Consider the following 17141-nt stretch of genomic DNA (forward strand, 5'->3'; position numbering starts at 1 on the left):
GGCAGGACTCTCATGTGAAATGCACAGCAGCTGTGCACACATGGGGGGAAGGAGAAGGGTATAAGGACCCCCACAAGGTGCCAAGGCCAATAGGGGGCAGGGCGGAGAGCAGATCTCAGGTTTTCAGCCTTGAAGCCCAGTGATGATTTAATGATTTAACACCGGCAGAGGGGCAGAGGGTGTGAGGGCAGGGGGGGTGGGGGGCGGTGGACAGGTATGTCTACGCACCGGGGTGATGTCATTGATCGACATGTCCCACTTTGGCCGAAACAGTTTTCACATTCTCTGATCCTCAGTTTTGCGCTCGGTGGAAAGGAAATGTGAGCTGCGTCAGAGGGCAGAGGTGAGAGCGGAGTGAGGCAAGGTGTCAAGTTCTGCTAGTCCGGGCGCCCCGCACTAGATGGTTGATCTTCAGTTGCAATAGTCACACACACACACACACACACACACACCTTACCCCAAGCAGAAGACACACACAACACGCGCCCCACATCACATATGCGACGCGGACATGCGCCATGCATGCAAACCACACGCCCACCGCCCCGCACGCTGCACCTGCGCCCCTCACAGAACACACCCCCACCTTCTGCTCCACTTGCTTCCCCACCCCCACCCCGATCGCCAGGCCCTTCCCCTTTCAGGGAGCGTGCTGGCGAACCCAGGTTTCTGCACGCCTGACACCCCCTCAGTGCAGCCAGCAGGAAATTTTTTTTTTTTTTTTTTTAAGATCAGTGTTTCCAGATTTCTGCTCTTTGGATTCGCCCCCACAATTCATCCTCCCGCCGGCATGCCCTCTTGGGATGAATCTCCACATTTGTGGGCTCTTCCTTCCCAGGGAGCTGGTGGCATCTCCAGTTTTCAGCATAAGCTGATACGATCAGACTGAATCCTTTGGAGTCCTTCTAGCCCCGTCCAGGGACCCCAACTTCTCCCCCAAAGAGACATTTTCTACCGAGGTCTTCTGAGCTGCAGGCCTCGTACAGAGAATGTGCGGCTTCTCAAGCAGGAAGGCGTTTTGTGGCTGAGTCTAAGTGAAACAGAAGTTGCTTTGTACACACACACACACACACACACACACTCCCCAGAGTAGGGAAACCGTCATTTTCTTACTCGCCCTCTGACATTAACCACCTTCTCTGTCTGCACTCAAATTCATCCCTGGCAATGAAAAATGAGCCTCTCCCCCACCCCTGCTGCCGCCTTTCGCCTCACGCCCCCAGAGAAGAGTGTCTCCGTGTGGCAGCCGATGAAGGTTTTTTTCCACGTCACATGATCCAGGATGCAGGGGGAGAATCCTTCTTGGAACAGAGATGAGCCCAGAAGTGAATCAGATGAGGAGAGATAAGGTGTGCTGCGGGAAGACTATATAAGAATGGACCCAGGGCTGCAGCAAGCACTCACCGGAGTGGCCCCTTCTCGAGACACAGCCATGCATGTGCCAGCGGGCTCCGTGGCCAGCCACCTGGGAACCACCAGTCGTGGTTATTTCTACTTCACCACCACGGCGCTGGCTCTGTGTCTTGTCTTTGCTGTGGCAACCATCATGATGTTGGTAGTTCAGAAGACGGTAAGTGGACTCCTGGTCGCCTTTCCTTTCCGATTTTTGTTCAGTTTTCCCCAGAGAGAGAGAGAGCCTTGAGAATAAATTAATAAACTAGTAGAGAAGAAAGGGAGGAAAAAGTACCTAGATCATGCAGAAAGACGGAGAAAAGAAAACAGAAACTCAGCGCTCTGAACTAATTTAGGTTTTAAAAGAAAAGTGTGCTCAGCCGGCCATCACCTCAAAACTTTCCAGACTCACGTGGGCCAGAAGAAGAGAGGGGAGCAATTAGTATTAAGATATTAAGATTTCAATTTTGCTGGGCCGGAGAGTCGTATCAAAGAAGGAAGTGATAAGGAAATCTGATAACCGATTTGCACGCCTCAGGACCATGTCTTCAAGGTCTGCCACCAGATTCCAGGGTTCTCTGTTCTCAGGCGGAACATTGCTCAGATCTCTGGGGCCTCCTCCGTTGCCAAGAGCTTTCACAACAAGGAGCTAAGTTTCAGTGCCCAGAGTGTATGAGGGAAGGAGTAAGACAGGAGGCCAGGCTTAACTCCTTAGAGCTATTTAAGCCTCTAGGGAAAGGTGAAAGCTTCCTCTTGAGTCACTGTTTGGAAGAGTTTAGGATGTCAGGAGAAACCTAGAGCATGGAGGCAGAACATAGAAATGCTTTTAACACCTGTTCCCTTGGAGATTGCTCAGAATGCTAAAACAACAAGCAATCAGACAAGCAATCATGGGTACCCACTGTAGAGGCAGAGGGGTCTCAGGAAATTTACTTTGTTTGGAGGAAATGGTACAATTTGTTGCAAAAGCAGAAGGGACGAAGGAGGGCACTTCTTCATGTTTTAGGAAATTGGTGTTTACAGAGAATGCGGCCAGTGTCCTTTTTTGTAGAAAATACCGTATTGATGGTATACATTGCTCATGGATTTTTTAATGAAGTAAAGTTTTAATATTGGTAATTTGAGAACTCACTCCCTCTCCATGCCCTGCCAAAGTGAGAATGTTTCTGTTTATTCCTTCCCAGCTCCCATTTTTCATTACAACCCTGCAGAACTTGTCCCAGTTTTCCTTCCATTGTCTTAGGTTGAATGTTTTATACCATATGGATTGCTGAAAAGAACAAAGCTTTAAAAGATTTTGGTATCTGTTTCTCAAGTGTCATCAACTTTGAAATTTAAATGAAGCTTGGAGGCTCATATCTTCATAAAAGTGAAAGAAAAAAGAATTACTAACATTTGATTTCCATAGTGGAACTTATAAAATGCATCCTTGAATGGGCTCATCTACAGCTACTACGAGTAATACTCCTGAAAATATTCTAGGGCATTTTTTTGGGGGGCGGGGGGGTAGAGGCTAGATAATTTCTATAATTCTAATTTGAAGTAAACCAGAAGTATATCATTTTATAGCAACGGCCAAAGAAAAGAAATTGAAGCGGTCTTTAAGTTTTTTTAGTTAAATGCTGTAGCTAGAACTGCTGAGAAAGAGGGGAGGGAGGAAGGAAGGAAGGAAGAGGGGGGTGATGGTGAAATATAAAGCCGGAGAGAGCTCGGGGAGGGTCCTTATTCAAACCCATTCTTTCCAGGAAGGAACTATAGTGGATTCTTCTGGCCCATTTTTGTATATGTGGAAAATTAGGAACAGAAAGGAGAAGGGGCTTGCACTAAGTCATCCTGAGAAAGTGATGGCATCAAGACCATGCTTGATTGTTTAATGAGAACAGCACTCCCTTGACTAACACAGCCAGCCACAGAAGCACTTAGAAAGTTCGTTCCTGCGCCTCTCTCAAGAACCTGATCTTCTCCTGCATCCATTTCCTTCACTTACTCCTCATGTTAGGATATGAAAAGATTCACTTCACAAACTGTAGGGTTTGGTGGGCTATGGTTTCTTTAGTCTGGCAGATATCAGTTACTTGCTTAAAAGCTAAGGCTTGTAATACTGATCATGATATTAAGTGTTCAGTGTTTTGCACATACATCATTTCCAGTAAATTATCCAGACATTAACAACTGCAAGAGCTGAGAAGAGTTATTCCCTTGAGTTATCAAGGAAGGCTTCCTGCAAGAAGTGGGAATGCAGGCTGACTCTAGGAAAGGTAGAACTTAGATAAATGGAGAGACCCTAACAGGACTTCTGGTAAGGAAGTTAATGGGAGAGACCCAAGAAACTTAAACTCACATCCCAATTATCAAAAAATGGAATGGGTCCATGACTACATAGCATTCTGTGTTAGGTTGGAAGGGGCAGGGATGGAGTAGCATGAGAATGGTTTTACTGGCCTAAGAAGTCACAGTTCTGGGTAAGAAGCACATGAGCACAAAATTTAAAACAATAAGTGATGGAAGGTAGCCACATAGGGTTTCCATGACTCCACAAATTAAGGAGACAGGGTGTTTTCCCATGTTTAAGAACCACTTCACTGGAGATTAGAGTTCCAGACTGGCTTGAGAAATTTAAAGCAGGTGGGAAAGGCAAATTAGAGGAGAGGGGGCACTCTGCGCCAATGGATAAGCACGAGAAAGTGATGGAAAAAGAGAAGACACAGAGAATGTAGAAAAACCAACAAAAATTACCTTGAGATTGGCCTAAAGACCAAAAAACTCCAAGGTCAAATTCCTTGGGAGACACAAAGAAGAAACTTAGGTTTCAATCTCAAATATTTATTGGCCGTCTTCTGTGTGTGGGACATCATTCCAAGCAGTGGGGATAGAGCTTGAAAAAAGCCAACAAAATTCCCGCTTTTGTGTTTCTTGTAGAACTACTTGTCTAATAATGTCTTTGGAGTCCCTGTGGTAGTTTTTCTTAATTTATATTTAAGCCAGTATATTTATTATAAAATATTATATTCATATGGTTTAAGAAAAGTAAACAGTAAACATAAGAAACTAAAACTCAATCACACCATGCCCACCCAATCAACAATCTCTCTTCCCTGAGATGACCACTATGAACAGACTCTCCCACGTCCTTCCAGAAATAAGTGTGCCTGCAAATAGATAGCATAACATGCTGTTCTATTAGACTCATAATTTTGCACCTTGCTGTATTGAGGTGACAGTGTATCTTGGAGACCCTTGCATGACAATGCATGAAAGTTTGTCTCATTCTTTGGGAGGGTCAGAAAGTATTCTGTTATACGACTGCTTCATAACTTATTTTGTCTGTGCCTAATGAAGGATACTTCTATTTTTCTCTAGAATTTTTACCCACTGTGCATATCTGCAAGTATATCTGTAGGAAGAATTCCTAGTGAGGGAAATAGAATGTGTATTTTTCACCTCAGTAAATATCATCAATACAAGAGATTGTACCAATATACTCTCGAGTCAGCAAAAGTCCTACCAACAAAGAGACACCTCTTCATGACCATATGGAAAAACAGAAAACTGACCTGTTATTAAGTAAGCCCGAGAGAGTACACGTATATGCATCAGGATGAAACTTCCCACAATTTGTACAGCAAAGCAAATGAAAAATAATGAAATGTGGCTTATCTTGTCCAGAAAGGAGGGGTTATACAAAGAGATAGTCTGCAAAGCTGGTGGTAGAGGCATAATTTCAAGAGGCTCTAAGGTCTTCAGTCTACGAGCCAATTCTATAAACATAGGGACTGGGTTTACCAGTCCCTGAAAAGATTTGTTTACATTCCAAAATGTTAGAGCAAGAGTTCAGGATCATTAGGTTTTTACGAAGACCCTTTCTAGAAAGAGAAAGCAGCTGCCTCCTTTCCCTTTGTAAGTAAAGAAAATGCCTTTAAAAACAAAAGAAAACAAACATATCCTTCCAGTGCCACTCTACATCCCCATCAAAAGTGGACTGAGCGTTCGGTTAGGCATAGAGATTGTTGGTGGCAGTGATATGGATTTGGGGTTTGCTTTGACCTTCAAAGACAATGTAGGGGTGAGTTGAAATGCCCCATGATGCTTCTTTCTACCCACACTACTCTCTACAGTGCATTCAATTTATCAATTAAAAAAAGAAAAGAAAAGAAAAGAAAACCACAGAAAGTTTTCTCAGGGGCAAGCCTTTTGCTAGGGTAAGAAGGGAGGACCCACATCGACAGAGCAGGACCGCCGTTTTCTGACGATTCTCAAAGTAAGGCCCAAATACCCAAGAGTTTGAGTTCAGGGCAGAATGGCACAGAATGCCATCAGTGGGAGCAGGAGGAAGAATTTCTTCTTGGGACGAGGACGGGGCTTGCAGAAGAGCTAGAACAGAATCTGAGCCTCCTCCAAGAATTAGAAGGATATCTTACGCCTGAAGTTTTATTTTGAAAATTTTGAAACCAATAGAAAACAGGATGGTAAACACCCATATAACCTTTCACCTAAATTGGCTGGGTTAACATTTGCTCTATTTGTGCTCTTCTTATGTGAATGACAGTAAGGTGCAGGTGGCGTGGCCTTTTACCTACACCTGTCTCAGCACTCATCTCCTCTTTACTGCAAGGCCATTATCACTGCCAGGGAGTCAATGTCAGTTCAGCAGTTCCATCTAATAATAATGCATAGTCCATGTATCAATGCCCCCTACTTGTCCAAAAGTATCTTCTACAGCTGTTGTGCCGTGTCTTGATTGGGGATCCTGAATTCACCCTCCAGTCACACACCGCATTTGGTTATGTCAGGTGGTCCTGGGAGCTTGTTGGAAATGCAGAAACCCACGCCCAAATCTAGACCAAATGAATAAAAATCTGCCCTTTAATAAATTCCCTGGGTGACTCCTATGCACACTAAAGATTAAGAAGCAATCATTTAGCAATTTCCTCTGCCCTTTGTTGTTTGTTTCTCAGGACGTTGACTTTTTCAAAGGGTCCGGGTCAGTGTGCTTATAAAATTGGCCAAGTTTTGGATTTGGCTTCATATTCATTATGATTATATTCAGATGAAACTTTTGGGGGCAAGAATAGTACATAGGTAATGTTACATACTACTATAGCACACCTAGGGGCGTATGTCAATTTATCCCATTATTGGTGATGATATATGGTTACTTGATTAAGGTGGTGACTGCTGGTGAACACTTTTGTCTTTCTTACTAATAAGTAATCTCTGGGGTAGTACTTAAAAAACATATAAATATCTTCCATTCCACAGTTTGGGCACGATCCTTGTCTGAATCGGGGAATGAGCCAAGGGTCGGAGAATGATGATTGCCAAAGCCTGTCATTCTTTCTGCATTTATTAACTGCTATTCTTCAGTAGAGAAGAGCTCTCTGTAGGAAGGAGAGTGGCAGGTAGAGCTGGGGCAGGGCTTTCCAGGTGAGGCAGAAGAGTGAGCAGAGGCACAGCCCAGAAGCAGGCAAATCCAAGTGTCAGGAGAGGAGTGGCAGGGCCAGAGCAGAAGTCAGTCCATACTGCACATGGGAAGAGCAGGAAGCAGAGATAGCTGGCAAGAAGCGCTGATAGAGGTAGGTAAGAGAGTAGGATGCTATGTCCATCAGGAGAGTAAGAAGATTTCTTAAACCTATGTATGAGCCCAGCCTGTAGCCAACACCCACTCCCAATTCCTTGAGGGAAGGAAGACCTCAGGTGTTCTGATGGCCTAATGAGTAATGTCTTTAAGCCCTTGCCACTCATAGTGTGGTGCATAGCCCAGCAGCATTGGCATCATCTAAAAGCTTATTAGAAATGAAAAACCTGGAGGGTCCATCCTAGACCTATTGAACCAGAGTCAGCATTTTAACAAGATCCCTAGTGGGAAAAGCACTGCTTTAAGCCACTCTGTTCTAGTTTCCTCCTGGATTAACCATACCAAAACCAAGGCAGCAAAAAAAAAAGTCTTCTCTTGAGGATTTTCTATGACCTCCACCTACTGTCTCATTAAGTCCCAGGAGAATTTTCTGCCCCAGCTCCATCCTGCCCTACTCGAGCAAGGCAGCGTAGCATGGCATTGAAGAGCATTGCCTTCCAATTCAACACATTTGATGTGAATCTTTTCCCTGCTATCCACCATTTGTAGGACCTTCTGAAATTTCCAAGGCTTCATCAGTCACAAACTCCTGGGGTAAAGACCAAGTGAAATGATGCATGGAAAGCAGTTATCCCTGGAGGACTAAGCAGCCTCATGGAGGGCTTCCTCATGCTAGCTTGAAAGTAAGGGAAACGTTCCTGGCCCCTAATCTCCATGACCCACCTTACAAGACAATATGAAGCCAGCAAAGAAGGGGATATGTAATCGCCCTGGTATATTCTAAATGTTGGTTGCCTTGGGCCATTTTCAGTTTCAAAGGACATTTGGATCCAGAGCACACTTGGTATCTGATTGCTTCTGCACAGCCCTGGTCTGTAAAAGAAACGAGCTTTTCAAGGTATTGGGGGCAAATTAAGCACATCATCAGGATCAACCAAAATAGCTATCATTTCGAGCACTTTTCAGTACTTTATATACAATATCTTGTTGTGTCTGCAACAAGCCAGTGGAGGGAAGGATGATTAGCCCTCTAATTACAGTGACAAAAAGGAAGAGGAAAACAGAGTCCTGGGCAGGGAACATGATTGCAACTGAGTCATTCCACCTGGGGACAAGTAGGTTAAATGTGAGGGTTCCTCCCTCCATCCACAGAAACACTGTTGGAAATACCCATCAGACACCTGGAGTCTGAAACAAAAGAGTTACAGTGAAGGAAGCTTCTGGTTGTTAACTGTGGAGATGAAGTTTCCTGAGCTACTTAGTGGCAGCTGAGAATGACAGCCTGGGAGGGTCCATTAGCTTCCGTCTGTGTCTAACCTACGTGCCACTGACCACAAAGCCAAGTCATTGAGCAAGATGGTCCACATTTCCCCAGCCAGGACCCAGATCCCCAGGCAAGATTTGGGAGAGAATGGTAGGACTGAGAAGCACCTTTCAAAAGAGCAGTTGATGGATAGCACTACATAGTGTCTCGGGCATAAACAACTCCCAGCAAACTATAAAAGTCACCATCTCTTTACACCCTGCCCCTCTACCTCCAAATGCAAGGATTGTTAAAGGGAGGGGAGAATGAGCATCAGCAACCTTGGCCTTCTGAAGCTAGTGTCTCTCTTGGGGCAGTGGAAAGACCACCAGAGAATCTGAATCCAAGATCTGCCACTGACTCATGAATATCTCAAGTTCCTCTTCTGTTAAATAGCCTGATGGACTGAATGATGTCTAGGTCCCTCTCTGGCTCTGCTTCCCTGATCTTTTCTACCAGAGGCAGCCAGAGGAGCTCTGGCAAACCTCATCCCAGGAGCTCTCTAAAACAGGAATAATCGCATTTATGTCTTGGATGCCCTGGGCCCCTGTACTAAGATACATTGTTTCTGACATGCTCCCGCCTAAAGTTGGGAAACCAGGAAGCCCTCCAATAACCAACAGAAGCCTCCTCTGACCCCCATATAAATGAGGTCCCCCTCCCAGATATTATCTCTTACAACCTTGCCACGTACACAAAGTGTGTTCCGTGGGCCAGGAGCCTCAGGGACACCTGACAGCTTGTCAGAAATACGGACTCTCAGGCTCCAGCCAAACCAGCTGAATCAGAATTTGCGCTCTAACCGCCACCCTGGGTGATCTGCGTATATGCGTTAAGTTTGAGAAAGGTTACCTTGAACGGCTCTCTTCCTTTGTTGTCCTTGCCTCAACTTGCAATTCAATTCTTATATTTATTTGTATATCTTAAATGACGGCTTTAATGACTAAGCCATAAAATCCACAGGGTGTCTTCCGTGACTAACATAGTTCCTGGCACACACCAGACCAGGTACTCATTTGACAGGTGCTGAATGTCTGACTTCCTGGTATTTCCGGGATGGCTCATGGAGCCTGGGATGCTCCCAGTGCTTCTACTGTGCTAGCTAGCCTCCTCTCACTCTCTCCGGACCCTTTCCTGGGGGTTCGACGAATTCAACCATCTTAGCACCACATTTAAACATAGATGCTTTTCTTCGCCCATTTGCACATCACACTAATTGATGATCATACTCGGTAGTAAGCTTGCTGCTCATTAGATTTCGAAACGCTCTTCACAGTCTCACAGAGGCAACACGGAGGGGAATTTGGTGATGTCAGGTTTTCCTATGAACTGCAGGCACAGTTGAGAGACCACAAATGCACGTTGTTACTACTCAGGTTAAGAGCTTTCAGCTAAAGCAATAAAATCATAGACTATTAGAGCCGAGAGGGAAGGAGCGTCCAAGCCAAGTTCACTTCTTTTGCCCTGAAAAACTGAAGGCCAAAAGTTAATACTGACTTCTGCCATCTGCACGGCAGGGGTATGCCAAGGCTTTGCCTTCGGGAGACTTCCTCGGTTCATTACAACACACTTAGGCTGGAGGAGGGATCCACTTATCAGAAAATGAGCCATCAGTGGAAGGCAAAGGACAGAGCCCCCAGGGAAATGGCGGAATATAAGGGAAACTCCAGATGGTCCTAGGTGTTCAGACAGAACTCTAAGGAAGTCAGATGTGCACAGATGCTAACTTCTTGCTCTGGATGTGGGAGTGATTTTCATTCACGTCAGTGTCACACCCTCTCTAGGTCTTTATTAGTATTTCAGTCCAGTGAATTACACATGACCCCAACCTAGACAAGTCAAAAGAGAAATAAGATACTTTATTCCATATTGGCAAGACACCTGAGGTGCAGTTCCATGGCTGAGCTGGGGAGAAGGGGAGGGAGGCTAGGGTTGAGGACGTCCGTGTTTGAGGGATTTGTGAGGGGTGAAGAAGTGTGCCCATATGCTTCTATCGCCTTCTTGCTCAGAGCACCGCAACAAGACCTCCCTATCAGTCCCTCCAGTCCCCAGCCCAGGAAGCCCCCCTTCAAAAGACAATCTACTTCTATCAACCCCCTACATATCTGTATAAATATCTCTCTATATATTTATGTTTATTATAAAATAAATAATATGAAATATAATGTGAATTTATAAATATATAACATTCCTTTGTGCTTATTTATGTTATATAGTTATAAATATTTGGATATTATAATCATATATAAATGTGTAATAAGGTCCTGACGGCAGAGACCCGATTTCATTATTTACTGTTGCGTCACAACGCTTGGCCTATAAACATTCGATTAATTCAGAATTTCCAACCACAGGAAAGGGAGAGATGTACCTTCCCAGGTATGTTTTCAGCATACTTCACCGTTTGATGAATCAAATACGGAAAAAAACCCACATATATTTATATATTACAGTTGCTTGTTCTTTTGTTGACCGAAGGGGGGGAAAATATCAAATGTGGAAGCAAAAACAAAAAGGCCTGGACAGGGCGATGAGTTTCAGATTCCGGTCCCCAGAGCCGCCAGAAACTTTTCCTTTCACCCTGCTTGGCCCCCTAGTTCATCACCTGTAAAATGTGGATAGTAACCCTCAGACTGCATTTCCGATAGGCAAGTTATTGAGCAAATGAACGAGAAAGCCCTATGTAAACTGGGTCAGCGAATTCATTTTTTTTTTTTTTAAGAGTCAAATGGACCACATCTTCCTTATCCATTCGTCCATTGAAGGGCATCTTGGTTCTTTCCATAGTTTGGCGACCGTGGCCATTGCTGCTATAAACATTGGGGTGGTCCATATACACTATGGAGTATTATGCCTCCATCAGAAAGGATGAATACCCAACTTTTGTAGCAACATGGACAGGACTGGAGGAGATTATGCTGAGTGAAATAAGTCAAGCAGAGAGAGTCAATTATCATATGGTTTCACTTATTTGTGGAGCATAACAAATAGCATGGAGGACAAGGGGAGTTAGAGAGGAGAAGGGAGTTGGGGAAAATTGGAAGGGGAGGTGAACCATGAGAGACTATGGACTCTGAAAAACAATCTGAGGGGTTTGAAGTGGCGGGGGGGGTGCTGGGAGGTTGGGGTACCAGGTGGTGGGTATTATAGAGGGCACGTATTGCATGGAGCACTGGGTGTGGTGAAAAAATAATGAATACTGTTTTTCTGAAAATAAATAAATCAATTTAATAAAAAAAATTAAAAAATTTAAAAAACAAAAAAGAGTCAAATGGAACATGAATTCTAAATTGCATCGCACTTGGAGGGCAACCAAAATGGAAAAGAAAGAGATGAATCCTTTCCACTGGATGATGATCTCACGCTGCCTCTTTTTTCCTTTCTTCTCTTCCAGGACTCCATTCCCAACCCACCAGGAAAATTCCCCCTTAAAGGAGGTAAGACCTTGGAATTGGGAGTAGATGTATATTAAATCATCCATATGACATCATAGTGGACTAACCCCCAGAAGCATCCTAGCAGTGCCCAGCAGAAAAGCCAATGGAGGCAAAGGTGAAGGCTGCTCAGAGCTGAGCTGGTGTAACTGCGTTCATCCCAACAGCCTTCGTACGGTACCCTGGTGCCCGCAGCTCTCTGGTTTATGACAATTCCACCTGTGCCATAGGCCATCGCATGGACATGGACAGGCATGCAAGGGAGAGTTGTGTTACGAGCTTGAGATCTGGAGTCAGGTAAATGTGGGTATGAATCTTGGCTCTCCGTCCTGCCTCGGAACCTCAGTTTTTTAATCTATAAAATGGGAATAATACTACCTACTACCTACCTCATGAAGGAATTGGAGAAGGCAAGCAGATCTCATCCATAAATTGCTTGGTATGGCCACTGGCATATTGTAATCATTAAGTAACATGTAGTATCCAAAAGCCTTAATGAAGGTGAGATTGTAAAAACAGATTTCCCCCTCACCTGTCCTACCATTGCACACACTAGTTAACGCTTTGTCTCTATGAGGCCCAGAGGGGATATGCAGAGGTAGCTTAACACTGAGGGTAACACCAGAGATCATCTGGTGAATGTTTTCCTCACGCAGAAAAGGAACAATAAGAGCCAGTAGAGTGTCATGTCCAAGGTCATATGGAGCCAAAGCCAGAACCCAGATGTCCCCATCTCTTAGTTGTTTTTTTTTCCACCCCAGAACATGAACCCATCTCTGCCTTATAACCTTTAGAACTTAGATAGCATCACAGCTGGATAACTGGACAGCTCAGAGAAAAAAGTCAAAAAGAAAGGGTGGGATATGGTGGGCACCCCGCTAGAGACACCAGGGCATCTGTGGGACACAGGGTCTGAACACAGCCCCGCATACCAACAGCCTCCCACAGGGAGTTTTCTTCAGGAGGCCTTTCCTGCTATCTATCACACAGACATTTAGCCAGTAGAAGCAAAAGCCGCAAACACACAAGCATTCTGGATCTTTCAAGGAAGACTAATAACTACAGCCTTGTAAAAATAGGCTATAACTTTGGCTGGAGTTACTTCACAATGACCTCAGTTCCCATAATGCCTCTGTGGTATAGCGTAACGCTAGACTTTGAAAACCAGCAGGCACAGCTGTGGGTCCATGCAACTTTATTTCTAGAATGAGGCGAGAGGCTGGCTGTGACGCACAGAGCAGACGGAGTCTGAGAGCCCTGTTTAGGAAACAGCACAGGTTTGGGAGTCAGAACGTGTAACGCACGTTCTCACGGAGCTTTGCAAAACATCCCGGCACACTGAGTCACTGTCATTTTTCCTTCTCCACCCCCACTATCCCACCACCACATACCCCCCAGATCTTCCAAGTTAAGACCAGAACTTCTCATGTCTTGAGAGAGAGAGAGAGAGAGAGAGAGAGAGAGAGAGGCAGTCTTTAACAGGAACACGATTCAATGACCAGGGTAGTTTTGATGAGGCAATAGGACCCCAGAGAGTCTGGATCTCTGTTCCTGTACCTGCAGAGTCCGTCCTTCACAGGTGGCCAAGCACAGAGACTCCGACTGCCGGTCTGGCCCTATGCTGGTGTTCACCAGCCCAGGGTGAAATAGGAAAAAGAAGAAGGTAGCCCCTTCTTTCCATAGCCAACAACTATTTTAATGTAAGGGGTGCTCTTTTCCTCTGAGAGTACATCCTTCCTTTCTGAGAGCATAGAACTGCCCTTTCTTTTACAACATGAAGCTGGAACAGATGCAAATTAAGTTCACTTGCTTTTTGTCTGAGTTATTTTGTTTTGTTTTAATGGGCACAAGAGACTAAATCAAAAGCTGCCCATTCTGTATTGGCCACTGAATTTTCCTCTGGGTGTAAATTTCTCTGGTCCATGAAACCCAAAACTGTGGGAGCCGTGGGCTAGGTCCCTCATCAAATCCCTTCTTATCTTGGCCATCGCTGTATCAGAACACGCATGAATCCAAAACCAACCTCCGCCGGCAATTCAGCGTTTCTGCAGCCAGATTTTAGAAATGCTAACAGTCATCTCCACCAGGGCTATGAAACTTTTGTCAAGGATCTTCCCGTGCCTCCCCTGGCTTGATCTTCACCTTAACCTTGCGAGCAAGCAACGTGGGGGTTCGTATTTCCCTACCGCAGATGAGAAGCTGAGGTCCAAGCTCTCAGGGTGACTTGCCTGAGGTCACCCAAGAAGCTGATGGCAGAGCAGGGATCAGAATCCAGTCCTCTCTCTTCCCTGAATGACATTCCTCAGCCATGAAATGTTCATGGCCGGCTGTTGCTATGCTCCCTGACTGTCTCCTATTTATATAATGTACATCTACCTTTCTCCTAACCTGGCCAACTGCAGACACCGTTCTAGGGTGAGATGGAAAGAACATTGCCAAGGAGCAAGGGCTGCGGAACAGATTTTCCTGCCAGCTGGCTGTGTTTCTCTGGGCCAGTCTTCCTCCTCTCTGGGCCTCACCTGTAACGTAGTACCAGTGTACTAAAATTAAATGAAAGGGGCTTTCCAACTTTGACACGTTATGACCCTCCAATTCTTTTGCTCAGTATGTAAATAGAAAAGAAAAAAAGCCCAACAATAGTCTTGAGGGAATCTATATCCACAGCCTCCTTCCCCAGTAAACCCCCTTTTAAACAGACACAAGCAGCAATTGCCCCTTTTCAAAAGCCATTGAGAGACACCTGGCAGAGGGGAGCCATCTCCCAGAAAGCCCTGGGAAGGGGTGCCAGGGGCCACATGTCGTTTGTGACTGGAGTGGACAAGGGCAGAAGCCAGGTATGGTCTAGGGAGCCCTTGGCCACTAGCAGAAGCAAATCACACACCCTCGGCAGGCAGCGGCCCAGAGCCCAGGAGGCAGGCCCGTGTACACACACGAAGGTACCCTAACACAGGACGACACTTGGCTGCACGACAACCACAGAAAAACCAGCTTGTTTTGTTATGGAAGGATTTCTTTGTCCCAGCATGAGCTTTGTATACCAGCCAGGAGCCTGGTGACTGGCAGACTGCTACGTCACCCTCATTCCACAGTGCTTAGGGCACAGCGGACCATTCTGAGGGTTCAGCAGGGACTGTGGGCCAGGAGGACCACAGGGAGGAGACCCTTGCCCCACGCCTTTCTCCTCTCATCTAGAAAATGGAGTTAATAAGGATGCCCGCCCCCCCTCACCCCGAGTCACCATAAGGGTGACAAGGAACGGCAAACATGACCTTCATCTGCCACCTGGCTGAGCCTATGCCCCTTGGACACGGAGTCCACTCTTCTTTCACCCCCAAATCAAATGACTCTGTCCCATCCCCCACAGGGTGAGCAGCCAAGGTCGGGCTCCAGGGATGGCTGGCCGCCTTCTCCTCACTTCTTACTCTAACTTTCCACTTCTGCCACATTTTGAATCTCACAGGTGCTTATGTTAGGGGGCATATTTGCCCAAATCACAGAACGCAGGCCCTTTGCCTTGATTTCCCCCAGAGCTCCAACAGCACCCCACCTTTGCTAAAGCCAAGTTTGCCGTAGGATTTAGGGTACTTAGCGGAGTTAGTAGGGCAGTGTCTTCCGTCCCAGGGATGATGCAGATAGAGTACTAGAGCCTTCTGTTCTTGTCAGACCTCTGCTCCTCCAGCCACCAGGAATTTCTCAAAGGACAGCTTTCCCCACGGGCGCTCAGCCCTCCGTCCTGTGTATTAACACACCTTCTTCTACCTCTTTTTCTTCCCCATTTTCATTCCCCACCCCCCACCCCACAAGCTCCACATCTATTTCATAGAATGGTTTTGGCCACCTTGACTGACTTGCCTGAGATTACACAACTAGTAGGGAGTCAGCCTGGATTTGGAGGTCTTGCCCCATTCCGTCTTAGCTTATCCAGGATTGTATTGCCAGGTGCTTAGGACAGCACCCTGTGTTTCCTTCCAATACCCGTACCAGTTGGTTCCCCTGGGCTGGGCACCCTTCCAACACTATGGCTTCCTCATCACCTGTTCCCACAGCTGTTTGTTTTCTTGTTATGGAGTTCTGCAGTAGTAGGGGTCATAAAGAGTCCACGTAGGGAATTTGGAAGCCAAGAATTGAAACCCTTGCTTTGCGGCTAAGGCATCGTGAGACTGGGAGATTCTTTCCCTCTCTACAGCCTCCAGTTAGAAGAAGTCAGCCTTTCCTGTGTCACAGGGTACCCCCTCTCCACAGGTTCCTGGAGGCCCTGAGGAAAGGGAACCAGTGAATAGACCAATTCCCTGCCCTCCTCTGCAAACTTTCTCCTGAATCCAGTAACTAGCAGGAGACAGGAGCAAAGACAGAGAACAAGACGAACTTTGGAATACCTGCATTCCGGTCCTGGGACTCGAAGCCATGCATTTTCCCTCTCAGGGGCCTGGAATGTCCTGTTGTCTAAAATGTCAAGAGTGAGGAGAACCAGCCAGATGACCTGAGCCTGGCATGGATTTTGTTTTGAGGCTGACATTCCTGGAATTAGACAAATGGTGTATTTTAGAGTTCTAACAATGGACAATTTTTACGTGGCTTGGCAGATTACCTTCCTCCACACCCTCTCTGCTAAAAAAGAAAATGTGGGCATTAAAAGAGATCAGGTAAGGCTTGCTTGCTTTTTTGTGCCTGGTGAACCTACCCACTCACAGACAATAAAAACTGTCTTTGAAGGCAATGAAACTGATCCTTGGAGGCCTTCTGCTCAGGATCCCCAGCTACCCCTGCTGTCCCGTCCCCATCAGGATGCCACACTGAGGGCAGAAGAGGCTGGCAGAGAAGCAGCAGCCTCCCCCATCCCCAGAACCACTGCAAACAGCAGAGACCTGCCTTACGTCTACCAGATAGAATGACCTGGTTCACGATTGCCCAATTCACCCGTTGTGGTGAGCCTTTTTCTTTTCTTTTCTTTTCTTTTTTTTTTTTTTCACAGCATGAGGGGGTACTTCTGCTCAGGGGGCACATTGCTTTTCAGAGAGTCACAGGCCTTAAAGAGCCTATTGCTTCTCCATTTACTTTAAATGCAAAACACACTCTTATACTGACTTTTGCTTAAGGCAGAGCTAACAGGAGTCGGGAATCTCTCCGCAAGAAATAAACTAGAAAAAGGGCCGGTCAGAATGAAGGGGAATGGAGTCCTGCAGAGGCCATGCAGAGTGTTAGAGCAACCTGCACTCTCATCCCCACTGCCTACTGCCAAGGAAAGCCAAGGGGGAAGAGAGAGGACAGGTGAGGGAGGCGGGAGAGGGGTCCAGAGACAAGAGGAGAGGAGAGGAAAAGACACTCAGATCACTGGAAAACATATGAAAATTTGTATTGGAGCTTAGCATATACAGATTACAAATCTCTCAATCTAGAAGAAATCCCCATCTTTCCAATACTTCAGGGAAGGAAAGGG

The 17141-nt window shown here is 45.9% G+C and overlaps 1 protein-coding gene and 2 long non-coding RNA genes across 10 annotated transcripts in view; 1 reads left to right on the forward strand and 2 right to left on the reverse strand.

Annotated features, from left to right (window-relative positions):
* Window positions 1-4327, reverse strand: part of LOC116569857 — a 62646-nt gene extending 58319 nt beyond the window's left edge. For 4 of the 7 annotated variants that reach the window (XR_004277220.1, XR_004277221.1, XR_004277217.1 and 1 more), the window contains exons 1-2: window positions 2295-4322; window positions 229-2186 (exon numbers count right to left, since the gene is read on the reverse strand). This is a non-coding gene — a long non-coding RNA (uncharacterized LOC116569857). Of the gene's footprint in view, window positions 1-228; window positions 2187-2294 lie in introns of all 7 variants that reach the window. The other 3 variants (XR_004277219.1, XR_004277222.1, XR_004277218.1) reach the window with 3 other exon arrangements.
* The window catches only part of TNFSF8 (TNF superfamily member 8), a 45592-nt gene continuing 29806 nt past the window's right edge, over window positions 1356-17141 (forward strand). For both annotated transcript variants that reach the window (XM_032306248.1, XM_032306247.1), the window contains exons 1-2: window positions 1356-1570; window positions 11665-11707. In XM_032306248.1, the coding sequence (XP_032162139.1) occupies window positions 1376-1570; window positions 11665-11707 (238 nt within the window). In that variant the 5' untranslated portion in view covers window positions 1356-1375. The remainder of the gene's footprint in view (window positions 1571-11664; window positions 11708-17141) is intronic.
* LOC116569860 overlaps window positions 6187-17141 on the reverse strand; it is a 40031-nt gene continuing 29076 nt past the window's right edge. The window contains exons 2-3 of the long non-coding RNA XR_004277225.1: window positions 16081-16222; window positions 6187-9599 (exon numbers count right to left, since the gene is read on the reverse strand). This is a non-coding gene — a long non-coding RNA (uncharacterized LOC116569860). The remainder of the gene's footprint in view (window positions 9600-16080; window positions 16223-17141) is intronic.

Source organism: Mustela erminea, chromosome 12, assembly GCF_009829155.1.
Source record: "Mustela erminea isolate mMusErm1 chromosome 12, mMusErm1.Pri, whole genome shotgun sequence".
In the NCBI taxonomy this organism is placed as follows: Eukaryota; Metazoa; Chordata; class Mammalia; order Carnivora; family Mustelidae; genus Mustela; species Mustela erminea.